At 42.5% G+C, this 24638-nt stretch overlaps 1 protein-coding gene across 1 annotated transcript in view; it reads left to right on the top strand.

Moving 5' to 3' along the window:
* AGBL4 (AGBL carboxypeptidase 4) overlaps positions 1 to 24638 on the top strand; it is a 914318-nt gene that overhangs the window by 688750 nt on the left and 200930 nt on the right. The window contains exon 7 of the mRNA XM_086754116.1: positions 4967 to 5056. Within this exon, the coding sequence (XP_086610242.1) occupies positions 4967 to 5056 (90 nt within the window). The remainder of the gene's footprint in view (positions 1 to 4966; positions 5057 to 24638) is intronic.

Below are 24638 nucleotides of genomic sequence, written 5' to 3'. Positions count from 1 at the left end.
ATCTTGTTGTTGTTTGACCTCACCAAGTCCAGTGGGATTTGGTAGTGACCAAAAATGGTGTTCTTTCGCACTCTGTGTTGCTGAGATGTGCACTCTTACCTGAAATGACATTTGTGACCAGAAATAACAAAAGTAAATGGAATTAGGTGCTAATCTGGTCTCTTAGGAAAAGCCAGAGTAACAGTAAATGCTGCCTGGATTTGATTTGCTAAAGCAGGTTGATGTGGTAGAGACTAGGCAGTCAGGACGGCAACGACATCGGTGCTTGCTTTTGACGCAGATGTTACAGTTCTGTTGGGCACAGACAAGCCGAGACAGCACAACGAAGTGTAATACAATGGAGTTCTTTAGGTTAACTCTGTGGAGTCTTTAACTCACAGGGGTTTGAATACAAAATGTTGGCAACAGCCCACCTCATACTGCAAAGTACCTGAGAAAGGAAGACAATACAGAATTTATTTGCAATGGATGCACATATTTCATGAAAATATATGTAGGTATTTAAATCAAATTAATTTTTGGGCATATGTTTTTAGGGTGATGGATTTCCCTTTCTTCTGATTAGAGCCTTCTGGTCTTCTACAGATGGGGTGAACCGTGGGAGGGGAGAAAGGCAAGCTATTCCTAGTACTTTGCCCCAACTTTAGAGTCCTCTGCAAAGGAGTGGAATTCACTTCCAAGTTTTCCTGGTGGATGCCAGTTAAAGGCTTTCTGAAGTAGACTTCTAGGGTCAGACTTGCTCTGCCTTTGTATTCCACCAGCATTAGTACTAATTTGTGAACTTGCATCATTACCACAAACCTGCTGTCTGTCTGCAGTCTGTTTCTGGTCTCATGTGGTAGCAGGAGAGATCTTGGATGTTGAGCAAAGTTCTACCTTAGTTCTGTTACAGCACTTCATTTTAGTAGTGCAAATGAGATTCCATGAATTCAATATTTCTTCACGAAATTGCTAGATACTTATTATTAAGCTACTACATATAAATACTGTTGTTTTCATGTTTTATAGTAACATAAAAATTGAATTAAAATGGCTAAGTGAATTTGCCTTCTCATGAAAGTTTGGATTTTGATCTGTCTTTTTTTTTTTTCTTAGTAGAAAATGTTTTCTCTGGGACTCTGTTTTGGTTGCACCAAACAGAGTGATTGAACCAAGACAGAAAATTGCTGTTTCCTGGGTGAGACCTGGAGGACTGTTGCCAGTGGCACTGCTTTAAGTGGTTGGCTTGTATGTGCTATAGCATTAGAGGAGAAGGAACATGAGTTGAGGGCCAAACAGCACAAGTGATATTTGGAGCTTGCAGCTAGTGGGGTTTCTTTTCAGTATGACATTCGCCTGGCGTTTATCACCATTGTGGTAGCTTTAGAGCCAGAAGAGATGTTGAGGTTAGTGTTGTTTGTTCTGACTAGCACCTTAAATCTTCACAGCTTTGCCCCAGGGAATTCTCCTCTGCAGCAGAGCGACAGGATGATGGTGGGAGAGTAGCAGGCTACCAGGGCGTAACACTCAGTGGCAGACTGTTTAGGTCCCAGTCAGAATCTTAAGTCAAGGCAAATATTATCAATCATGCTGGCAGTGGTAGCTCCAGCCTGGTGTCCCCAATGGGCTATAGGGAAGTCTCTGCCCCAGCACCTGCAGCATTCCATTCCCTCCTCCTCCTCCTCCTCCTTCTCCCCTTGTGCTCCTAGGGACATTTGTCACTTTTTTTTTCCTCTCACTCCTCACTGCCTGGGTGGTAGTTTTGCCCTTTCTTAAATACGTTTTCAAGGAGGCGCCATCATCTGCTCTGAGGGGCTTGGCTGTGCCGTTAGTAAAAAAAAAAAAAAAAAAAAAAGGGACACAAAGCTCACTTATTAAGTAGCTATATGTACCACAGAGAGAAGACAGCACTGTTGCTATTTGGACTGAGGGGAGTGTTGAGAGATGTGTGTGTACAGATACACTTGCCATGCCTTTTATCACAGGATGTTATGGAGACCAAGACAAGCACACGAGGCTGAATATACGATTTGCAAGACGACCCATTGGGTGTCTGGATGGATGGGTCATAATGTGCTGGTGCTGGGTTAGGGTTCAGACTTGGAGCCCAGCCTGTAAATAATGTGACCATGCAGCAGCAGGGTTCAAAGTCTCCATCTTAAACTCCTAGGTGTTACGATATTCAGTATGAACTAGTCTTTGGTTCATATCGGAAGCCCTTGGTGCACCTTGTTCCATAGGCTTGGCTAATGGGTACCCACATTGCTTCATCTGTCCCACTTCTACCAATGTTTTCAGAGTAGCTGAACTGTGATGGAAGAGGACCCGCAGAACTGAAAGATTGCAAGTTTAGTTTCATATGTTCACAGAGCCTTGTACTTAGGCAGGGACTTTACTCACCAAAGCAACTTTTACCAGATTCACTCACACTTAGAAGACACTACCGAATTTTCTAGGCTTTCCAAGCTGCACTAAAAATATAAGCTTTTCCAAAAGTTTAACAGAAACATTTAAGAAATGTTTGTTTACTCGTGCAGATGCACACATTCTGAAATCCAAACACTGAAAACAAAAATAACTCTTTTTTAAAAAAAAAAAAGTTAACAGATCACATTATCTCATCCAGCCCAAATACCAGAAAGAAATACACATGTACACGGTCACACATACTATGTGTTTTACTGTTTCTGTATGAATAATGCAGGATATTGTTTAAAGATAAAGATTTATAAAGGTATTGTTGGGCTTGACAAACTTGGAGAAAATGTCTGCTACATGAAGATGGAAGAGCCAGCTGTGCTTGTTTTGAGCACTGCATGTCTAGAGGACTGGATACTATGGAAAGGTCTATTTTGCAAGGTTGTGCATTCACACTCTGCAGCAAATGTACTGGGCTGGAAAGTAAGTGATGCATTGGGGACTGTAAACCAAGGTGGAGTGATGTTGCTTGCGTTGGTGGTAACCTGGTGCTTTTCAGTCCCTCAGGGAAGCAGGCAAGGGAAGTTCTGGTTTGCACCCAGTGCCATATCTCCCATTGACTCCAGGCAGCTTTGCACTGAGCCCTAAATTGGGAAAGTTCTCTTCAGTTCCCAAGGAGAATGAACTGACTGATGATTTTAATAACTGTTACGAAGGGTAAAGCATAAATAACAAAAATGATGTCATTAGAAACAAACAAAACCAAACCCAGAAATAAACCTCAAACTAATCCTCTGTCTAAAAGACATCCCAACCAAGGAGCTGCTCCAGCTCCCAACCGTGGCAGTCAGGTTGCTGAGCATCGCTTCTGTGATGAGCTGCTGTCACTTTAATGCAATGCTATTTTTCCAAGAGAGGAGGAAAACTCCTCTCCTCTTGCAAAAGTAATCCCAGCCTTCTCCTTTTACTCGTTAAAGTTGGTTTGCTGATTTATCTCCTTCCTCCCACACTATTTATTGTTAATGCAAATGATGTGAGGTGGTCATCAGCTTCTAGCTGAGTGTTCCTTTTTGCTGCCTCCCACTTCTCTTCTGCAGACAGAATTGACCCCACCAGCTGCTACTTTTGTCAGAGACATTCTTTCTTATATTTCTTTGCCTCTGGGGCTCAAAAACACCAGAGAGTGGTGAAGCTGGAGTATGAAAGAGCAAATGAATGACTGAGTTACAGGGTAAGCAGCTGTAGGACATTTACAGAGGCTAAGGAAATAAAAAAGAAACCTGCTGAGACTATCTCCTGAGAACAACCCAAAATATATTGATTATTCCTGTGGCGCTGTTAGGTGTGATTTACCATTGGGGAAACTGAGCATTTATAAGAATTTAGGAAATTAAAAAAATAACTTGTGTGGTCTTGAGGACTCCAAAACATCTTTGAAATTAAAAGCCTATGTTTGGGTATATATGTAATGCATCTACCTAATTTAAAAAAAAAAAAAAAAAAAGCCTGGATTTAGTTTCCAGTCTCCTTTCAGTGTGTAAACTTTTTATTTCAAAACAAAGATTTAAGCTGCCTGTAGCAATTGGATCCTACTGTGTTTAGTATTGCCCCTGCTGTGTGTGTTCAGATCTAGATAAGACATATAACTGAGGCCCTGACCTCTTCTGGTCTTTAAAATTCCCACAACCCATTTTGAAAGAGCATATTTTTTATTTCCTGTTTATTAAATGCTGTCACTGCACAGAGAAAACATCCTGCCTGACCCATGCAGTTTACAGCTGAAGCAAGTGGCCAAAGTAGTGTGGTTTCAGTACTGGGGAATTAACCCATGTTAAGCTCAGTGGAGTTGGGATTTGAATCTCCCTTCCACCTACCTGCAATTTGAAGGGGACCTGGCGCATTTTCACTTCTCACTGGAAGACAGTTGTTTGATTTAATCCTGGTCTCTTTCCATACGTTATTGGTTTTGAACATCTCTTTCAGTCAGGCCAGACGCAGTCCCAAATATTTGAGAGATTTAAAAAAAAAAAACAAAACAAAACAAAAAAAAAAAAAAAACAAACCAAAAACAAAACAACCTCCCCAAAATCCCCCAGAACAAAGCCTAATAAATGTCATTTGTTAGCGCTTCACCGTTGTTTGGCACTGTTGAGGCTTGTATCAAGTGTAATGCAGGGTGCAATTCGCTTTACGTTGGCAATGGACCCCCACTGTTCTTTGCGTCACCCCAGGGGGACATTTATCACGAGTGAGAGAGCAATTACAGTGCAGTTAAACTCACTGCAGTAAATATTGTTTTTAAAAAGTGAGCTAACTTTGCTGTTGCAGGTTTGGCTGCATGTCATTAGATTTACAGCCCTTGTGCAGTCTGCTATACAGCCTGGTATGGAGACCCAGTGATGCTGCCTCTTTTAATTATTGATTGTGCTTATTTATAATGTATGACCAGTTTTAATAAAAAGATATGCTTTAATATTAATGTCCCTTTGTGTCCTACATATGGGATCCAGTTTAAAGACCTTTATCTCCTTTTTTTTCCTCCATCCCCTGCCACCCCCTTCTGCTGCAGCGAACCTTCGTCCAGGAGCTGAACAGAAAGTGGTGTTCATCACTGCACGAGTCCACCCCGGGGAAACACCATCTTCCTTCGTGTGCCAAGGTGAGTGTCTGCATGAAGATGGCAGGTCTGATGAGATCCGATTTCCTGTCGATGCGCTCATTGGGTTTACATAGCTTTGGATCTCTTAGAAGGCTGAGTTCAGAAGACACTTTTTTCCCACAGTGAGGATATTAGCAGAATCTCTCACCTCTACCCAGCTGCTTGTCTTCTTGGGGGCAGTAGGAATATATTATATCTGAGTCTTGTTGAATGTTTGCTGCATTTGGTTGGAATTGAACAGTCGACTCTGAAGCTATTCAGGAAGAATTGACAGTCAGACTCATACATATGCAATGTGATCATGTAAAGCTTCTTTCCTCAGGAAAATAGACTGGAAAAGCTCTGGGAGTGGTTCTGTTAAGTGCTTATGTTTTCTTGCTGTCTACTATCTTCAGCTTCTTTTCCACCAGAAAGCAATGATCCTAGATCTCCAGTTTAATTCTAAGAGGCCTCTATTTGTCTGGAGCTGCTGCTCTGAGGAGCACAGCTCCCAGCGGCTAACGGCTGTTCCCTGCACAACGCATTCCTGCTAAAAATAGAAAGCAAATTGCCTGGCTCGTATTTATAAAGAGTTGTAAATCTCAGGCTTCTGGGTACAAATAAATAAATAATCCTGGTGTGTGTTCATGTAGCTTCATTGTATAGGTCTGAAATATTGTACTTGTGGTATGTGGCTTTCTGCGGTGGTAAATTGGTGACGGTGTAAATCAACATAACTTCCCCGAAGCCAAGGCAATATGCTAATTTACTACATCAGCGTGGATCTGGCCCTGCCTGGCCAATGAGTTGCATCAATCAAGCATATGCAGCATTTATTACATTGGCTGCTCGTAATGCCACAGATTGGTTTGCGACTGGCCCTGTTGGTACCTAAAGACCTCGGTGGGAAAGGTCTGGCACAGTTTCGTGGTCTTCTCTGTGTGCTTCTCATCCTGGCAAGGTCCTGCGTCTGGCACCTCTCTAAGGCAAAAGGTCAACAGCTGTCGCTTCTGCTGTCCTAGCCCGACAGGCTAATGGGACACTGGCCCTCTTCCTGCCGGCCCGTGGGGTAGCAGAGGTAAAACCCTTCCTTTAATAAAATGATGCTTCAGCCTGAAAGCAGGAAAACTCAGCAAGTTTCCCATCTCCTGTGGTGGCGTAGTCAATGCAGGGCATTATAGTACACATGATGTTTGTTAATGAATATGGATTTTTAATTGGGTGCTTTGATTCTGTTTGTGACTGCTGGCATAGCCCTGTGAAATGAGGGCTGAGGCATGCTGCTGAGGTGGTACTTTGTAAATGACGTTATTTTATTTTGATAATGGAAAGTTTATTCAAAAGGGGAAAAAAAAATAAACGGAATGTGAAAAGCGGTGGCACGATTAGTCTGATGAAACAACTGGATGGAAGTCATGCTCTGATTGTCTCAGAGAAACTTCACGTTTTGTAGGAAAAATTAAAACAAAAAGAGCGGGGGGGGAATAAGAAAAAGGAGGGGTCAGTCTTGGAGAAGCACATCAGAAACTTGCTGTGACTGCAGTTATAATGCACGCTTGATTCGCTTGGAAATGCATGGATCTGAGCTCCGCTGTGCATTGAGCCATTCTGCCCAGTGCAGATGAAGCTGCCTTGTGTGTATAATTAGTGTCAAGACAAGTAGAAATGGCAAACATTTCAAGGCCATTGCTGTGTTGTTTCTAGCATTGCGAAATGGGAAATGGGGTGCTTGCTCCATCTTTGGAAACTTTCGTGTGAGAAGGTCAAAAGAAGGAATAAAAAGGATCCCTTTGGCAGTCAAGTGAGGCCGCAGTGAGGAATTTTATTTCTGGAGTCCTGGGAAGGATTTCGGCAGAGTAAGGTGTCGCAGATTTAATATCCAAATGCCAGCCCAGTGCATATGGAACATATTAGAATTTTTTTTTTTTTTTTTTTGTAGAGAGATTTCTTCTTGAGTGTTTGATGATGCTCACCACCTGAAGTATTAAGATATGGAAGCTAATCCCAAAGATTCCCAAGGTGCAAGCAACATCTCATATGGAAGAGCAGAATTGTGACTTCTAAGGCCTGGAGAATCAGCCAATAGGGGAACAGATATGAGTTTCGAGGGGTTTTTTTGTTGTTTTTTTTGTTTTGGTTTGTTTTTTTTTTGGGGGGGGGGTTGTTTTTTTTTTTGTTCTTTTTTTTTTTAATCTTGGAATTAATTCAGTTCAGGCTCTGTATTCCTCTTTAAAGCTTTAAGCTCATAACTGACTCTTTACTCATTTTTCTACCTGTCTTTGAGCCAGTCAAGTATTTTCCTGCCCTCTTTTTTGGCCTGCTCTCTGCTAAGGATATATAGCCATGTGTAGTCCAAGCATGAGCTTTCCGGAACCTGACAGAAGCTCCCTATTACATCTTTCTTTTTCTGATTAGGCACAATACCCTGATGAGAAGCAAGTTGTCCAACCTTGATACAGCAGGATATACCTGATTCTGTCTATTGGTCTTTTTTTCTTCACTTTACCCACAGATTAAATCTAAGCAAGGATTTTTGCATTCTTGTGGTAAAAGACCATAAGGTCATCTCCCCATTCAGAGTTGTATTGTTTTTGTGTCATCCTTCTTCCTGTTGCATTATGAAGAATCCACTGAAAACTGAATTTTGGATACAAATACCCCATATTCCTGCAGATGTGCAAGTATTGTAAACTTGGATATGCACCTCTGTCTACTTACAGCTGTGGAAGGCTTGCAGCAGTAGCCAGACCTCCCTAGAACCATCCGGCACCGCATCCAGCAGTTAAGAACAAGTGCTGTAATATTTCACACGCGGTGCAGCTGCTGAGCTGTAGCTCACTTCCTTAAAAGGCAGAAAAAAGCCCAGAGGGCCTCTTCGTAGAAAGATGGATTAAGAACCTTTTGTTTCTGTTTTGGTCTTTTAAGAGTTTTTACGATGCTTCAGGTTAGCCTTTTTAGGAAGTTTTTTCCTGATAATTCTTAACTGCTTGTTGTGAAGTTCAGGGACAGAGACAGAGAGTTAGTCACCAGAGAGTATATTTGCATGAATGCTGTTTACGTCCAAAGGTAGGATGGTGCTCTCTCCTCAGGCTGTGACGGTCATCATACGCACTGATGCTTGTGCCATTTTTTGGGTTGAGTAAGTAGGAGTAGGATTTAGGATGAAGGAGGACTCCGTTGTTTTCACTTCACTCTTAGAGACCATTTTCTAACCAAATGGAGTCCCTGCTGCTCCTGGAGGGCTTTTATGGCGCAAGACAAAACAGCGTGAATTCGTCTTACAGCTTGAACTCTTCTCTCATGGGCTGTTCAGCTTTCTGAGGGGTTTTTCTGAAGTTGTGGTTTTAGATTTTTTTCCTTTCTTAGATATTTTTTCTCATTTTCCTCCCCCCGCCCCCAGTATTTTTATTTAAGAAAATATAGGCTATTTTCTGTCTTCCACATTATACTGTTAAGGCAAGTAAATTATTAACTCTTACAGAGGGTCAGATGTCAGATAATGCCTATATATGTATGTAGTGTGTATAAAATCTGTACAAGTCCCTACTCTCTAAACACTGGTCATAAGCCAACTTTTCACAGGCTTGGATTTTATCCAAGATTTGGTAATAGAAGTAATTTTTCGCCCCAGTATTCTTACAGTCTTGCTTTCCTTCCTTTGGCTGCTAGATTTTATTTTCTTTGTGGGAGATAAGCAACTGTCCCTCACTATTCATGTACATGGAAAGTTGCAGGAGACATGGTGACTACCATGTTTAAGTTTGTCCTGTATGTTTTGGCTTTTTGCCAGCAGTCAGTAATTCCAGATTTAAACATGCCTAGATGTACTAATTAGACATGTACTTTGCTCATAGACTTAGCATGTTCTCTTAGTAGGATGTCATTTGTTGTCTTTTTAACACATTTGCCAGTGTGGCATCCATCATGCCATCTAAATGCAAAAATGAAATTTTTTTTGTACCCTAAGGGTTTTACTTTAATATTGTTTGCCACACTGGAGGCCCAGAATGAAACACCCAGTACAAGTGGAGAGGGAGAGAGATCCCACATGTGGGTTTGCAGATGCTGAGCATCTTGTGCTAAGTGTAATTTGACCTGAGGCTGACCTTGAAGCTTACGGGCTGAATACGGAACAGCCATTAAAAAGAAAATATAGGGAAAACAGACACCTGGGACTCTAATATCCATAAGAAATGGAGCAAAAATGCCTTTTCAGTCAATCTTTTTTCATTATAGCTGCCTAAATGAATGTTCCCTCTTGCTTCACCTTAAATCAGATGATATGAAATGAAAAACCAGACTACACTGGGCAATGTCTCTAGGTTTTCTGTTAACATTCTTGATCTCTGTTTCTAACACCCACTCTCTTGCCACCAGTGGGCAGGCAAAAAAAAAAAATCTGAAAACTTTTGTACAAATCTTGATTCTGAGTTTATACAATGGGGTAGAAGGGAACAGGCCGCCTGAAAACAACTCTCCCACCAGCTGTCTCAGGAGTCCTGCTGCTGCATATAACTCACTGGGCTAGTGGGTAATTGAACTTGCTCTAGATGTGACCAAGGTGCTCCACGTGCTATGCAGGATTTTATTCCTGGACGGATTCCAAGATGGCCTCTTAACAGTGGTGGCAGTTTTCTACTTCGCTTCATGGAGGCAGTACCTTCAAATTCATTGAATTTGATCCTGCAGGATCCCTGAAGGAGTTAGTAAGAGTGTGACATTGCTACAACATGAGTGGGACTTGGTTTCTTCTGTTTTTCTTTTTTTTTTTTTTTTCTTTTTTTTTTTTTGGCTTGTGGGAAAGGCAGTTGTATGTGTGACAAGAGTAATTTTGAAACTTGTTGCTCCTACTTGGAATTTTAGCCAACCTTTGTCTTTTATTATGAAGAAAAAGGAGGAATAAATTGTCGAGGTTAAAAGCTGCTTTTTTGATTCCTTCACTAAGCATAAATCTTTTGAGTATTAGGGCATAAATGATAGTACCTAAAAGATAGGACAGGACATGTTTCAAATGCAAAAGTAAATGCAGCCAATGAAACTTTTACATGTGAAAAGAATGTTTCTGAAGTAACAGAGGTGATGAACTTGCTTAGTTGTTTCCAGGGCATAAATTTATCCAAAAAAAAAAAAAGAAAAAAAAAAAGGAACTGAGTTCTCTAGGCATTAGTATAGGATGCTTTGGTAACAGCAGCTGTACTGGAGAAAAAAAATGGACCCAGAAAGTGCCTGTTGTGGTAATGATAGGGTCCTCAGAGGGTTGAGGGCATTATCTGCTAGACCTCGTATCTGACTGAATTTATATCTGAATGGGTTACATCAGTTTTGACCTTGTTCTAGGTACTTAATCTGTTGTACCTTTCCTTCTAGCAAGTCAAATCATCTTCTTTCTCAGCTATATTTCCTACAAAAGGAAGAAACAAAATAGAATTCCATAGAGACTGTGGGTCTTACACACTTGCATTTGTTACTGTAAAGTCTCAGTTCTGTTTTCTCTGCCAAATGAAAGAGACTGGAAGCAAACTTCTATAACTCTCCTGGCTACTTCTAGACTCAAAGTGAATGCCTCCATATGTATAAAGGCTCAGTTTTTCATTAACCTCTGGATGCAGGAGGGTGCTCAGCCTTGCCCATGCATAGGAAAATGCATCTGATATTGCACAGTTCCGCCCTAGAGGTGACTGCTGTTGATCAAAAAAAGAGCAAAATCCTTCTATAAAATGAGTAATATTCTGCATGCGTAAGATGATACGCACAGGTTGTGGCAGGAGAGGATGGGAACATTCTCCTGTTCATTTAGCCACGGCTTAGCACTTACATGTAGTGAGGGAACGTGGTGAACAGAGGCTGCAGTTCATGGTCTCTTTTCTAGAGGTTCAGGAAACCAGTGATGAGAAGCAGACAAAGACAACAGAATTCAATAGCCTAACCATAAAATGAGCTGCAGGGCTCTCTTAAAGTAGTTAGACTACATTCATCCTTCTCACTAAGATTTTTTTTTTTTTCTTTAAGTGCACAGCTCCTAAGCTTTAATACAAAGGGAAACACACTCTCCTTGACTTCTAAAGCAACATGAAAAACACTATTGTCTGTCCCTTGTAAATCTCTTGGATGGGATTTTAGTGTGAAGTATCCCAGGAGAGAGAGAGAGGTTGTTCTGAGAATATAAAACATCCATATTGGAGTAATGGAAATAAAAGCTCCTCTTAAAATTGTGTTGATGTAAATAGACTGTTAGAAGAATTTCTGCTACCCAAAGTGACATTAGCTGTTACAAGATACCACAGGTTTTGAATCAATTCACTATGGTGTCAGGCAGGTATGAGAGGTTATGCACCTTGTTTCCTGAGCTGGAGGAAATTTATAATGAGGTTAAATTTCTCTGGCTATAGAGTTACATGATTTACACTCGTACCACGTATGTGTTCTGGATGTGCTAAGGAAATGCCTGCACAGAGAAGATGTAGCCGTAGCAGGGCTGTGCAGAGCCTGAGGGCTGCAGTCTGTGAAGGGAAGAAGGAATCCCAAGAGCTCTGGAGACCCGGGCCTCTGAGGAAGGAGTCATCTTTTGTGGAGAAGGCTGTTGTGTGGCTGAGAGACCCCATCAACAGCTGAAGTTGGTGTCTCATCTCTTCTATCCTATCAGCAGCAGCAGGAAGGGAAAATTTTACTCACCAGGCAGGCTCACCCCCCAAGCCTAGCTCTGTGTGCTCACCTTACATCTTCCAGTAGGAGGAATGGATCAGTCCTAACTCCTCATGCCTGGGACAACAAGGTCAAGTTTGCCTACGCAGCTAAGAAATGTCAAGTGGCTTTGTTTGATTCAGTTTGCCCTTTGCCCAGGGCAGGCCTTTGACAACCTCTGCTTAACTAATCCTCTTTACAATAATTGGAGATCTAAAGGAGCCCTTAGTCTTCAAGACGGAAAATTGAGAAACGTTTCACTGTACAACAGCAGGCAAATTTGCTTTGTCTCTGTGTGGGATTGTCCAATCAATCTCTTAAACATACTTGTTTTGCAATTTTTCTTCTTAAACATACTTGTTTTGCAATTTTTCTTGATAGCTCATACTTTTGAATAACACCAGCTTAAACATAATTTTCTTCCAGCCCTAACCAATCTACCTCTAGGGCAAAGCACATCATCTTTGTAACAGCACACTGTGGCACTTTGCTGATGTCTGAGGACAGGAAAAACAAAAAATATTGATTCAGCTGAGCATCATGGTCACTTAGCTTTCCTTAATATGGTCTGTTTTTTCCCCACTGGAAGTTGCAGACCACATGGATTTTGAAAACACTTATCCATGACTTCCCAGTTATCAATTAGGTCAGAGCCATTTTCTGTTTGTATTGCTCTGTATGGCCATGAGCAGCAAGTCCTGCAATTCTAGGAAGCCATATTATGCCCTTGCAACAGATCTTCTCTAGGCCTACATGACAGAGCAGACCCTCTGGAAGTGTTAGCTAATACATTGCTTGTGGCGTTGCCTGCCACGTCTGTGGCTGTGCAGCGGTCCAGCTGGCCAAGAGCATCCAGTGTTCCGCACATGTGGGTTTGCCCAAACTGGACTTTGCATGCACGGGTCAAACAGCGCTGGACCGTCTGTTGCTAGTGGGGAAATCCCAGGCAGAAATTTTGAAGTCCTGCCTCAGTTGAATTAGATCAGGGTATTAATATGCAAAAATCAGAACAGGGCTGTAAAGACCACAGGAAATTTGGGGTTGTCTTTAGCTTTCCTTTGCGTGGCTCTGTTGTTAATGAAAAAGAAATGGCTCCTAGTAAGTGACCATCACTAGTTTCAAGGAATCTGAGTTGTGAGATGAAGCCCTTCCTCTAAGCGCAGCAGTGTATGAGGTCTGTGCTGATCAAGCTGCAGGTGTTGTAGTGGTCTGTCAGGCTTCACAATTAGGAATCTCTTCTAGTTTTTTATACTTTTCTTTAAGCCTTTTCTATTCTCCTTCAGTAGTGTCCCAGCTCTTCCTCACAACTGATATTAATCTTGCTGGTCTGTTGTTTCCAGCATTGTCTTCTGACCCTTTGTTCTTGCCTGCCCTGCCTTGGTTCAGCTGAATTGATTTTTTTGTTGTTGTTGTTGTTTTCATTTTATTTTCAGTTCTTTTGTCTCCAAGGTGCCCTGCGTTTGCCTTCTTGCTCCTTCTGCATTGCTATAGCTGCTGCTCTGAGGAGCCAGCATTCGCATGTGACTAGAACGTGGCCACTGGAAACTTTTCTTTGACACAAGAGCACCTGGGTGAAATTCTTCCTCTGCCCTTGCACAGACTGCTCAGGTGCTCTGTGTGTGCCTGTTGCAAGGTATTGTGTATCTGTTTATAAGAGTCATGTCTCCTTGACTTCTGCAGTTTACAGAGAAAAGGGCGTGAAGCTTGTTTGGAGGGTAAGAAGAAGGGACTTGGGATGAAGGCAGGCTCCTGCCCCAGCCAACAGCCCTTTAGAGGTTGTCTTTGCTCTTTCAACACAGTCCTGCTTCTCTGGATGGAGAGGAGGGGTAATGGGGCACGTGCCCCAGCCAGAAGGGGACACAAATTCTTTATCCGTCCTTCTTAATTTTGTCTAGGAAGAAATGTAGGCACTAATTGCTTTGCTGAGACTGTAATGCATGGGCGAATTTTTATTAAACAATTTGTAGACAGGAAATGTGGATTTAGGATGGTTTTGAACAGCGGCACACAGCTCTCTAAAAAGTCACCCTCCCCAGGAAGGTAGGTTCTTTAGTGACAGATGTGGCCCCTAAGTGACAATTTCCAGGTGTGCCGTGTAGTGTTAGTTCAAGGGTCCAATCATGTATTACATGTTCAGCAAATGGTAATAGATCCCTGGTATCCATGCTCTGATTTGGAGGTTACAGTTTTAGTCTTTGCTGCTGCTAAATGTAGAACATAATTGAAAATGGTTCAAAAATAATTAATTTGTAGTTTTTAATGCCACAAGTTTTCAAGGTGAATGCTTTATTTGAAATTTCATGCAAGACCACTTTTATTTTTCTCTTATTTTCCTTTTCTCTCTTTTTTTCTTTTCTCCCCGCCTTTTTGTCACTATCAGTAAAGGGAAAAAACATGCTTGAGATAAGGAAGAAACAAAGAAAGGTAAAAATCTCTTTCAGTGTTCAGCTAAAAAAAAGGAGGAAAGGAAAGGAGACAGGTGATCTTATGACAAAGTTTCTTCAAAACTTTCAAAGTTTACGTCAAAATTTTTAGGCAGTGGTACAGTGTGTTTTAGCAATGTATTACAAAGCTGGACTCTGCCTTAGGTTATTGTCAAGCATAAGCCAGGTCTTTGAGTGACTACAGAACAGATGTGGCACAAACAATGACATCAGGGCAAGTTCTTGTTCACCAGGGCCTCCACCTGCCCAAAAGGAGCTATTTCTAGCATCACTGAAAGAGTTCACTTTTCATGGTTATTAAATTTCTACTGCCATGGTGGCTTCTTTATGACACTAACCACCACCACAGCCAGTCCCCTTACAAACACTGCTTTGCTTGGTGTCATAACAGCAAAGTGAGAACAGGAGGGTGGCTAATTATCTGGTACAGGAGAAGACATTCAGCCTCGCCGAGCTTTCACCATCTTTGGTCAAATAGGTGACAGTTTGTCACAGAATTAAGAGTAGAGTTGAAAAATGTTGTGACCCTAGCCTTCCACAGATACCATCTTTCCGAATGAGTCTGTCTTACTCCTGGGAAGGACCAGGGAACGGCAACCTGTATTGTCCTGGGTCAGAACTGGAAACCTCTTGTAACTGAGCCCCTAACTGACAACAGGGCAGTTGCCTGCCCTGCACTCGAGGCATCAGCTGGGAAGTGACTACCGCCATGCCCAGCTAGCAGACCACTGTAGTGACTTTGAAAGAAACCCTTACAGCCCTTACTTTTGCAGTGTATGTGTCAGTCTAGGGGCTCAGTTTGTCCAACATGTCCAGTGGCACCTCTCCCTTCTGATATCTGTGTCTTTCATGCAGTAAAAAAGGCTGTTTGTTAAAGTTAAATTTACCTGTAAGATGTTAAAATTCAGTCTGACTATTCAAAGTAGGAAGTTAGACAGTCTTTGCGCCTGGTAACATAAGAACTCTGTTTTTTTTCTTCTTCCTGGCAATGTCCCTAATGGCCAAGGATATGAGGGAAATAGCACCTTGACATTAGCTGATGTGGTCACAGTGCTGCCAGAGTTTAAACCCATTGCTGCAAAGTGCTTGGGGAGAGCTTCTGTCTGAGGGCTTGCCAGCACTTGAGAGTTCATTTGCATCTGAGGCAGGCTGTGAATGTAGAGCGCAACAGAACATTTCTTGAGCAATACTTATTGTGGAACAAGAGCATCTTATTCCTTCTTAGTTTAATATGCTTCAAAGCAGATTCTGCAATAAGACTGTCTCCAAACAGAATTCTTTAGGAAATGGTGGGTTTTTTTCTTCTTCCTGAAACAGTAACAACAAAACCCCTCAACGCTTAGAGGAGCCCTGAAAATTATATCACTCTGACTTCCTCCCTTGTGCTCTTCAGATGGAAACATGTACTTTATACCTTTCTGGAGAATTTTACCTCTTCACAAGCAGAGATGTTAGTTGCTTGTGGCAGCCCTACTCATGTGAGGACAGTTTGCTCTCTGAATATTCCCTCTTTGGTGCTAATTACCATCACCATTAGGATCTGCAGTGAGGCTCCATTTTCACAGCAAGATTTTCTCTGGAGGAGAGGTGGGGGCTTACAACATATTCTGCTTTCTCTTCAGTTCTTAGCAGCTAGGAACACAATCTGTACTGACAGGGAGTGGCCCTAATTTATGTCTGTGCTAATTTTTGTTGTTTTTTTTTTTTCTTTAAAACAAACAAAAAAAATGCTGTTGGTTTTGCTTGTGTGGTACTTCTAGATGTCTTCCTGGGTGCACACCACACCCAGAGCAAGCAGAGAGCTCACACTGGCTTCAGGGAAAAGGTAGCTGCATCTCGGGAAGAGCAAGAGAGCTGTGATGCCACTCTTGCCTTTCTCATGACCAGAAGGGCAACCATAGGAAAGTTTAAAGTAGCTGTTTATTGAATTAACAGGACTTTCTCTGCTTTTGGAATCTGACGATTGTCCGTTTCAGAAGTGCTGCTTTACTGAGTGACACCAGTATTGCATAGTGCCTGTGGACTTTGTGCCCCACTCTGCTACAGGAGCCAGTCACTTTGCCTGACTGGAAACAGGCAAACTGCATTGCACTTTTTTAGTTTATTTGAATGGAAGGACAGGGAAATCCTATAAAAGTGAAGTAGCATAAACTGCAAACCTAGTAAAGTGGAAATCAATGAAGCAGCCAAAAGGTGCTATTACAGCTGGCTTAGTGTAAGTTTTCGTGTATAAAGAAAGCAATAACTTCACTTGTCCCCCACAGGGGAAATGAGGGCAAATAGTCATGCAGGTTTCCTGTAGGGGCAGGGTGTCAGCTGTCACCGTTGGGATCTGGGGAATGTATGTATGTGCCATCTTCATACAGGAATGGCAAGGCAGCAGTGCCAGTAGAGGTGAGCAGCTGTGGTTCAGTCCTGAGGAGTGGAATCACCAGCTCTTCTCTTCAGCTGAGTGAACTAAACTTCTGAGCTGGAGCACAAGAAAATGCAATATGTGCTTCTCCACTGGTTCCTCTCAGCTCAGATTTCAACTGTGTTCTGAATCCTACATGTTTATCTGCTTGACAGACCCAGAGGGTTAGGGCACTGCATCACGTCTGGGGGCACCTCCTTCCCCATCTGCTCTTGCCCCTGTTCAGCAATACATGTTCTGCTTTCATACCAGCAGCGAGGTGCACCAGAGGTCTGTCTAGCTGAGTAGCCCACTTGTGACAGTGGCCAATAGGAAATGTCTGCAGGTTACTAAAGGTCAAGGAAAATTACTAGAGATGCTCCCCAATATACTCTTGCAGCACTCTACAGCTGAAGGAAGCTGGAAAGGATGGTTGTGAATGACTGACCTTCTGCAGTGCTCCTCTGGTCTCTATCACACAGCTTTGTGTGCCTGCCTGGTTCGTGCCTATTCCTTCTGGGTCTCAGCTGAGCAACACGCTTGCAGATGTTGGAAACCATTTTTAGAATGTGTTTAAAAATACATATTTTTCATTTCTTCCCAAGCATTATTTATGTAATGCCCTTTTCCTTTTTCACTGTGTATTAGATTTGGAAGAAAAGAAGACAGCAGAGCTGAGAGTACTCAAGCCTGCATTTCTGATGTTACCAGCGATACTGGTTGTCTCTGTTACCAAAAGGCTTTTCATCTTGACCTCTACAGGGCTGCTTTCTAGAAAGCTATTACCTCTAGGCCAGAGCAGAGAGGGAATGGACTGTCAGTAACACAAATCTCCTCTGGTGGGAGCTGGGTAAGAATAGAAAAGTTTCAGAATTTGCTCAACACTTAGAAAACCTTTTTGTGGCCACTTGCTACATTTTCAAGTGCAGTCAGCACCAATGAGTTTCATGAGTTTGAAAAATCCATCTGCTGGTTTTGGCCCCAAAGATGCTAGCTTTGTTGCCCTGCAAATCTGGTCATGCTATCTCAAGTTGAACATACTAAAATAGCAGACTCTGGTAGCAACCTGCCAAAACTCAGCAGCACTAGAGACCAAGATCAGGCATTCTGGCTCCTGGTTCCACATCCTAGTCACTGGGAATGCCAACTTTAATTATGTTTTACTGGCAATGTATATCTATATCTTTTCAGTACTGAATCAAGATGATGTGCTCCAGCCCAGGACCAGCAGTCACATATCCTCCAAAGCAGATGTGAATCTTTTGATGAGGAAAGAGCCACAGCTTATAAAAATGTGAAGGAAATTCCAAACATTCATCACTTACCAACTTTTTTTGCACTGAATTGATTCTACTTCTAGACTGCTGATTTGTGGCTGACTCTATTCCAGTCATATCCATTTCTTTATATAGTTTCCCTGTTTGAAACACATCTGAAGCACCGTGGGCTGGAACTCTTTAGGATTTTGGGGCAATGTTTACATTGCCCAAATGTAGGCATGTAGCAAAAGAGTAAGATAGCTAGTGCACATTAAAGGTAGATTGTGTAAGTGTACCTCTTGTGTGTGAAAACAAAGAATATCCACATAAGGAAATAAATTTTCAGGGTGTTTTCCATCCCAGTCTGTCCCATCCATTCTTAATCAGCAGACACATTAAAATGGGAAAGGACATGTGCCTAGTGGCATCGTGTGGTCCATCTTATTACCCTGTAGCCTTAGAATGTTTTGCTATGGCAAAATATTCCCAAATCTTCATTGAATTTGCAAGCTTAACATAATTTAGGGCTGTGATGGTAGAAACGTCTTCTGTATCCATACAACAGTGTGAGAAGGATTTTTATGACTTTGAGTGTTCCAGAAAGTAGTTGCAAGTGTTCTGGAAAGCAGTCTGAGCACCAGAATGTCCAGTGTCTTATTTAATTATGGAGCTGTTCTGCAGTAACACAACTGCTGTCCTCACACACTATGATCTCCTGATCTCTTTAGAGAGGCCTGCCACACATTTGTGGTCCTCCAGCAGAGACTTCAGTCCCCTTAGATCATCACATGCAAAAATATATCTGAGAAACCTGGGAAGGGGTGGAGGTGTGAGGGGCTGGGATGCCCTGATGCAGGTCAGCGACTGACAGAGCAGTCTTTCTCTTATTCTGGCAGAACTCATTTGGGAGGAAGCTCTTGCTTCCTTCATGCAGATTTGTATTTCAGCCACGCTGAATGCCAGATTTATTATTTGTGGAACCCTATGCTAACTGGAGGAGAGAGGGAGGGAAAGGTCAGGAACAATAATTTTTTTAAACATTCTTTAAATCAATTACTGTCTGTGCTTACCATGCACATTAAAACTTGAGATAAGAACCACGGTGCCTTGCTCTGCCATTTTAAGTATCTGTTGCTGTTCATTACCCATCCCTTTGCGTGCAGCCCCTGCAGCAGAAGGATGGTTTTCTCTGGAGCCGACATTAGCGCTGTTTCACTGGGCTGGCAAAATGCAGTTGAGCTAGTGTGTTCCCTGGGAGACTGGCTGTTTTCCATTTATTTCACTGCTCTGGAAACAGGCCTAGCTGTAATGACCTAACAAATCTTAAAACAGGGAAATTACTAATTCAAGTCAGTGAGCATATTTTCATTTTAAAAGACTAACAAATTAAATAAACTCCCTGCATTTTGCGTTTGAGTCCTCAGTGTTTCATCTGCTGTAATCTAATTCATTCATTCATTTCCTGCAGATTCTTTTTATCCCATTATTTGAGATTTCCTTTGCTTTTAATCCTGTGTTTTGAAGAGACATAGAGTTACAGCAGAGAATATCTGAGAGAGTAAACAGTAAATAAAAGAAGAAATATACTGTAATACAGCTTGATGTGCTTCTAATCAACCTGCTTATCACAGCTGAATCCTTAACGTTAGGTGTGCGACTTTTCTGTCTGAAGCTGATTAAAACTTCTTTAAAAATAGGTGAAGTGGGGCCATGTCTAAAATGCACCAGGGACACAGCTGTTGCTTTTTTTTGTTTGTTTGTTTTCTTTTTCTCCTTTTTTTTTTTTTTTTTCCTTTTAACAATAGCAATGGTGGTTGCAGGTAATACAAGTGAAATGACCACAGGGGCCTAAAGACTTTTTGGGATGCTTTTAACCAACCACGCTTAAGCAATGAGATCTTACTTAGCATTTGAAATATTGAGTTGTGTAGTTGGGGACAAATTGCTCTGCAATCAAAATCAATCAACTCTTCTCTTTTTATACACTTTAGATGAACTCTAACCAGGAATGTATCTGGTTCTCCTACAGCACGCTTCCTAATGCTGTCTCCCTTGCCTTCGTTGGCTCCTGTGTGTTTTGTTGTGGGTAATTGTGGTGTTCAGCTGTTGTCTTCCTCAAGAGCTTTCTGTCCTTGGGAACCACTGGGAAAAATTGTTAACTTCTCTGCGTTTTCTAAGAACTTGATTGTTTTTCATCATGCAGCACCCGCAGGCCTGTGCAGGCCCCCTCTGAGCCCGTCCTGGGGGAAGGTTAGATGAATTTTCAGCATGAGCATAGAGGAAACAAGAGGAACAGAGGCTGAGCTGAAAAGTGGGACCTGATGAATAGTAACTAAGGTTCCGTGCATGGTGCTGCATCCCTCTCTGAGTGCAAGCAATTCCCTTGCGCTTCTGTGTATACCAAGGATGGCCAGAGAGGGAGTTAATGAAAAACAGCCTGTGCTCTGGATCTTCGTACTCTCACTTAATTGCAGTAACTACTTGGAGAGAGGCATATGCATGCAGATATAAATGAGGTTTGGCAACTGGAAATTGCCGACTGATCTACTTCAGGCAACAAATTTTTCTTCGCCTAACACTGTAACCAGGTGCCTGTTTTAGTTTTGTAGTGCTCCTTCATCACCCATATTATTTTTATAATTTTGATGAAATAAACTTTTTTTTTTGCCATGGCTTCCAAAGGAACCTTTGGAAAGACAATGAAATCAATTAATGAAGCATTCCAAAACTATAAATTCCTTCTCTAATGATTTTAGAATCAATGTCCACCCCCTTTTGTACCCCTGCCAAGATGTTTCTAAAAAGTGGTTTGTTTGTTTGTTTTTTTTTTTTAAAAAAAAAGCAGTTGAATTTGGCAGTCTGTTTTCTCTTTTTACACATCAAGAGGAGGAACAGCACTGTAAGAAGGAGCAGAGTCAGCATCCACAATGATCTTCTGCTTATGGATCACTCTATGCAATGATCTTTCGTAGGGATAATTTCAGTGACAGCATGATGTTAGATCATGTCAATAAAACCCACTGTGAGTCAGCTCCGCTCGTTTATCACCATTCACAAGGGTTTTTTTTTGTGTTTTTTTTTTGTTGTTGTTGGTGGTGGTTTGTTTTTTTTTTTTTGCCTTGCTGTTGTAAATACTGGAAACACTTCAGGCTAAGGTGCAAGCAGGGACTGCGAGAATGAAGATCTGCCCATTGTACTTGAAGAGCAGGTTCGGGATCATCTGAGGAACCTAAAGGTGCACAAATCTATGGGACCTGATGAGATCCATCCGCGGGTCCTGAGGGAACTGGCGGATTAAGTTGCCAAGCCTCTGGCTATCATATTTGAGAAGTCGTGGCGGTCTGGTCAGGTCCCCGATGACTGGAAGAGAGGGAACATAACCCCCATTTTTAAAAAGGGGAATAAGGAAGACCCAGGTAACTACAGGCTGGTCAGCCTCACCTCTGTGCCTGGCAAGGTCATGGAGCAGATTCTCCTGGAAACCATGCTAAGGCACATGGAGAGCAAGGAGGTGGTTGGAGACAGCCAACAAGGCTTCACCAAGGGCAGATCGTGCCTGACCAATTTGGTGGCCTTCTATGACAGGGTGACGGCATCGGTGGACAAGGGACGAGCAACGGATATCATCTACCTGGACTTGTGCAAAGCTTTTGACACTGTCCCGCACGACATCCTTCTCTCTAAACTAGAGAGACATGGGTTTGATGGACGGACCACTCGGTGGATAAGGAGTTGGCTGGATGGCTGCACTCAGAGAGTGGTGGTCAACGGCTCAATGTCCATGTGGGGACCGGTCACAAGTGGCGTCCCTCAGGGGTCCGTGCTGGGCCCAGCCCTGTTCAACATCTTTGTCGGCAACATGGACAGTGGGATAGAGTGCACCCTCAGCAAGTTCGCCGACGACACCAAGTTGTGTGGTGCTGTCGACACGCTGGAAGGGAGGGATGCCATCCAGAGGGACCTTGACAGGCTGGAGAGGTGGGCCTGTGCCAACCTCATGAAGTTCAACCAGGCCAAGTGCAAGGTCCTGCACCTGGGTCATGGCAATCCCAGGCACAAATACAGGCTGGGCGGAGAATGGATTGAGAGCAGCCCTGAGGAGAAGGACTTGGGAGTGCTAGTGGATGAGAAGCTTAACATGAGCCGGCAGTGCGCCCTTGCGGCCCAGAAGGCCAACCGCATCCTGGGCTGCATCAGGAGAAGTGTGGCCAGCAGGTCGAGGGAGGTGATTCTCCCCCTCTACTCTGCCCTGGTGAGACCCCACCTGGAGTACTGTGTCCAGTTCTGGAGCCCCCAACATAAGAAGGACAGGGACCAGCTGGAGAAGGTCCAGAGGAGGGCCATGAAGATGATAAAAGGGCTGGAGCACCTCTCCTATGAGGCCAGGCTGAGAGAGTTGGGGCTGTTCAACCTGGAGAAGAGGAGGCTCCGGGGAGAGCTGATAGTGGTCTTCCAGTACCTCAAGGGGGCCTACAAGAAAGATGGGGAAAGGCTGTTTAGTAGGGCCTGTTGCGATAGGACGAGAGGTAATGGTTTTAAAATAGAGGGGGGTAGATTTAGATTGGAAATTAGGAAAAAATTTTTTACGATGCGAGTTATAGAACACTGGACCAGGTTGGCCAGAGAGGTGGTGGATGCCCCATCCCTGGAAACATTCAAGGCCAGGCTGGATGAGGCTCTGAGCAACCTGATCTAGTCAGGAATGTCCCTGCTCCTTGCAGGGGGGTTGGACTAGATGACCTTTGAAGGTCCCTTCCAACCCTAACCATTCTATGATTCTAAGACGTTATTGGATCACTTCTGTCTGTTGGCCTGTGCTGGGGGCTGCACAGAAAGCACAGACATGCATTTGCAGAGACCACGCTGGCGCAGCATTCCTGTGAGCTGTGCTGAGTAGGGTCCAGTGTAAGTGTGACACCTTTCCCACTATGCTGGGATGGAGAATAGGGTCCATCTGTCTTTTTGCATGTTTTGTTTTGTTATGATTTTTATTTTTTTTCTGCAGCCCTGCAAGAAAGGGCGGAGGCTGAACAGACAAGGGCCCCTTTGCAGGAAGAGATCTCCTTCACAGACAAATGGTGGCACAGCAGTGTCTTGCTGCTCTTTACTGCTTGTGCTGTACTTGTTCTGTGGAGGTAGAATGTTGTAGCTGCTTGGCCCTATCATCTGATTTTTTTTTTTTCACTGTCACATTAAAAAAAAAAAAAACTCTCCAAAAATTCGAACCTCACATTTTTGCTTTCCTACTTTCCACGAAAGTGTAAGTAGAATGTCTTTCACATTGGCTTCAGTCTCCTTTTACAGAATATTTCAATAGTTTTATACAAGCATCCACGTTCAAGACTCCCTTGTATTTGTTTTCCAATGAATATATTCTATTGTTGTCAGAGCCTAGTTGTTACATTCTCTTTAACCTGTTGGCTATGGCGAGCTGACTGCAAGAAACCAGCAGCTATTCAGTGTTAGGAAATGAGTTTATATAAATCACTTCTTTATTGGCATGTACTAGACAGAGTCCAGGATACGTTTGCATTAGCTGTTGCCATATTGCATTAGGATCTGTGGTGATTAGATTTTCTGTAATAGGAGCAGGGCAAATGTATTATATAGTTGTACAATTAAACATACTGTCAGACTGAAACTGGAAGGATGTGGTAATGGAGAAACAGGGGATAGGATAGGCTTTTCTTCAGAAGGAGCAAACACGGACAGGTCATGTTAGAGGTGGCGGAAACTTGAAACAGAGTTTAAGGCAGTTGATTGAGGAAACACCCAGAAGATCAGTGGACATCATCTGAGCAGAGAAGGCTGCTTTGACATATTGTGAGACAGGAAATGATCAACTTGCTTGTGAAGCATCAGTAGATAACTGGAGCTGGATTAGGGTGGGCAGAGAGATGCCACTGGATGTGGTGTTGGAGTAGGCAAGAGGAGCTGAGCAGCAGGAGATGAGAAATTTAAGTGTGTTTAACTTTGAGAAATAATAATGATAGAGAAGTGACTTGGCATACAGGAGATTTGGTCCTAGTTTAGCACAGGTTCTGTGAAGCTGTGTTTTCCAAGAAAGACTGATTAAAAAAAAGTTGCTAATTTTTTTTTTTTTTGAGCCATTGTGATTGTGTATCTAATGACTCAGTGTTGTCAACAGTTTTCCCTTTTCCTTGTTTTTGATTCTTTTTTTTCCTTTCCCTCACAACTCCGAAAAGCTCCTTGAAGTTAATGTAAAGACTTTGATTGTTTTTTAGTGCACTATGAATAAGCCTCTTCTTATGTCATGGCTGAATGCTGATTTCTTAGCTGTTCCAGTTCCAGGCAGCATCTATAATTGCATGTTGTTATGTGAAAAATAATGATTTTTAATTACTTTCCAAAAAGGATGATACCAAAATAATCTATATTGTTTTGTTTCTTTTAATTGGAGAACTTTTCTATACTGTAATGTGCCCGAGTAGGCCCATTGCATCATGTTCTCCATTTTATTTTAAAGTCACTTGAAGAGCTAATACTTAGTTACTGGGTTATTTTCGTTGATCTCCAGCCAAAGAGATTTTGTTTTAAATAATACTTGTCTTATTTTTCATTGCTGATGTGACTGATTCAGATTGGATTATTTCATTTGACCCAAACTGGGGCTGCGGTTCGAAGATCCAACCAATCTGTGGGCAGCCCTTTTTTTTCTTTAATAGCAGACTAATTGGCAGATCAATTAATCTGCTCATCTGTGAAGAGAAAATTTATAGCAATAAGTAGTTCTATTTCCAGAAGTCATTCTCTAAAGTAACATTACAGTGGCCTTGTTTACTTCATGCCCTGCAACATGATCCAGT

This window comes from Chlamydotis macqueenii, chromosome 8, assembly GCF_036417535.1.
Source record: "Chlamydotis macqueenii isolate bChlMac1 chromosome 8, bChlMac1.mat, whole genome shotgun sequence".
Taxonomy (NCBI): Eukaryota; Metazoa; Chordata; class Aves; order Otidiformes; family Otididae; genus Chlamydotis; species Chlamydotis macqueenii.
Note: the sequence above shows the minus strand (reverse complement) of the source record. Positions and strands in the feature narration are given on the sequence as shown.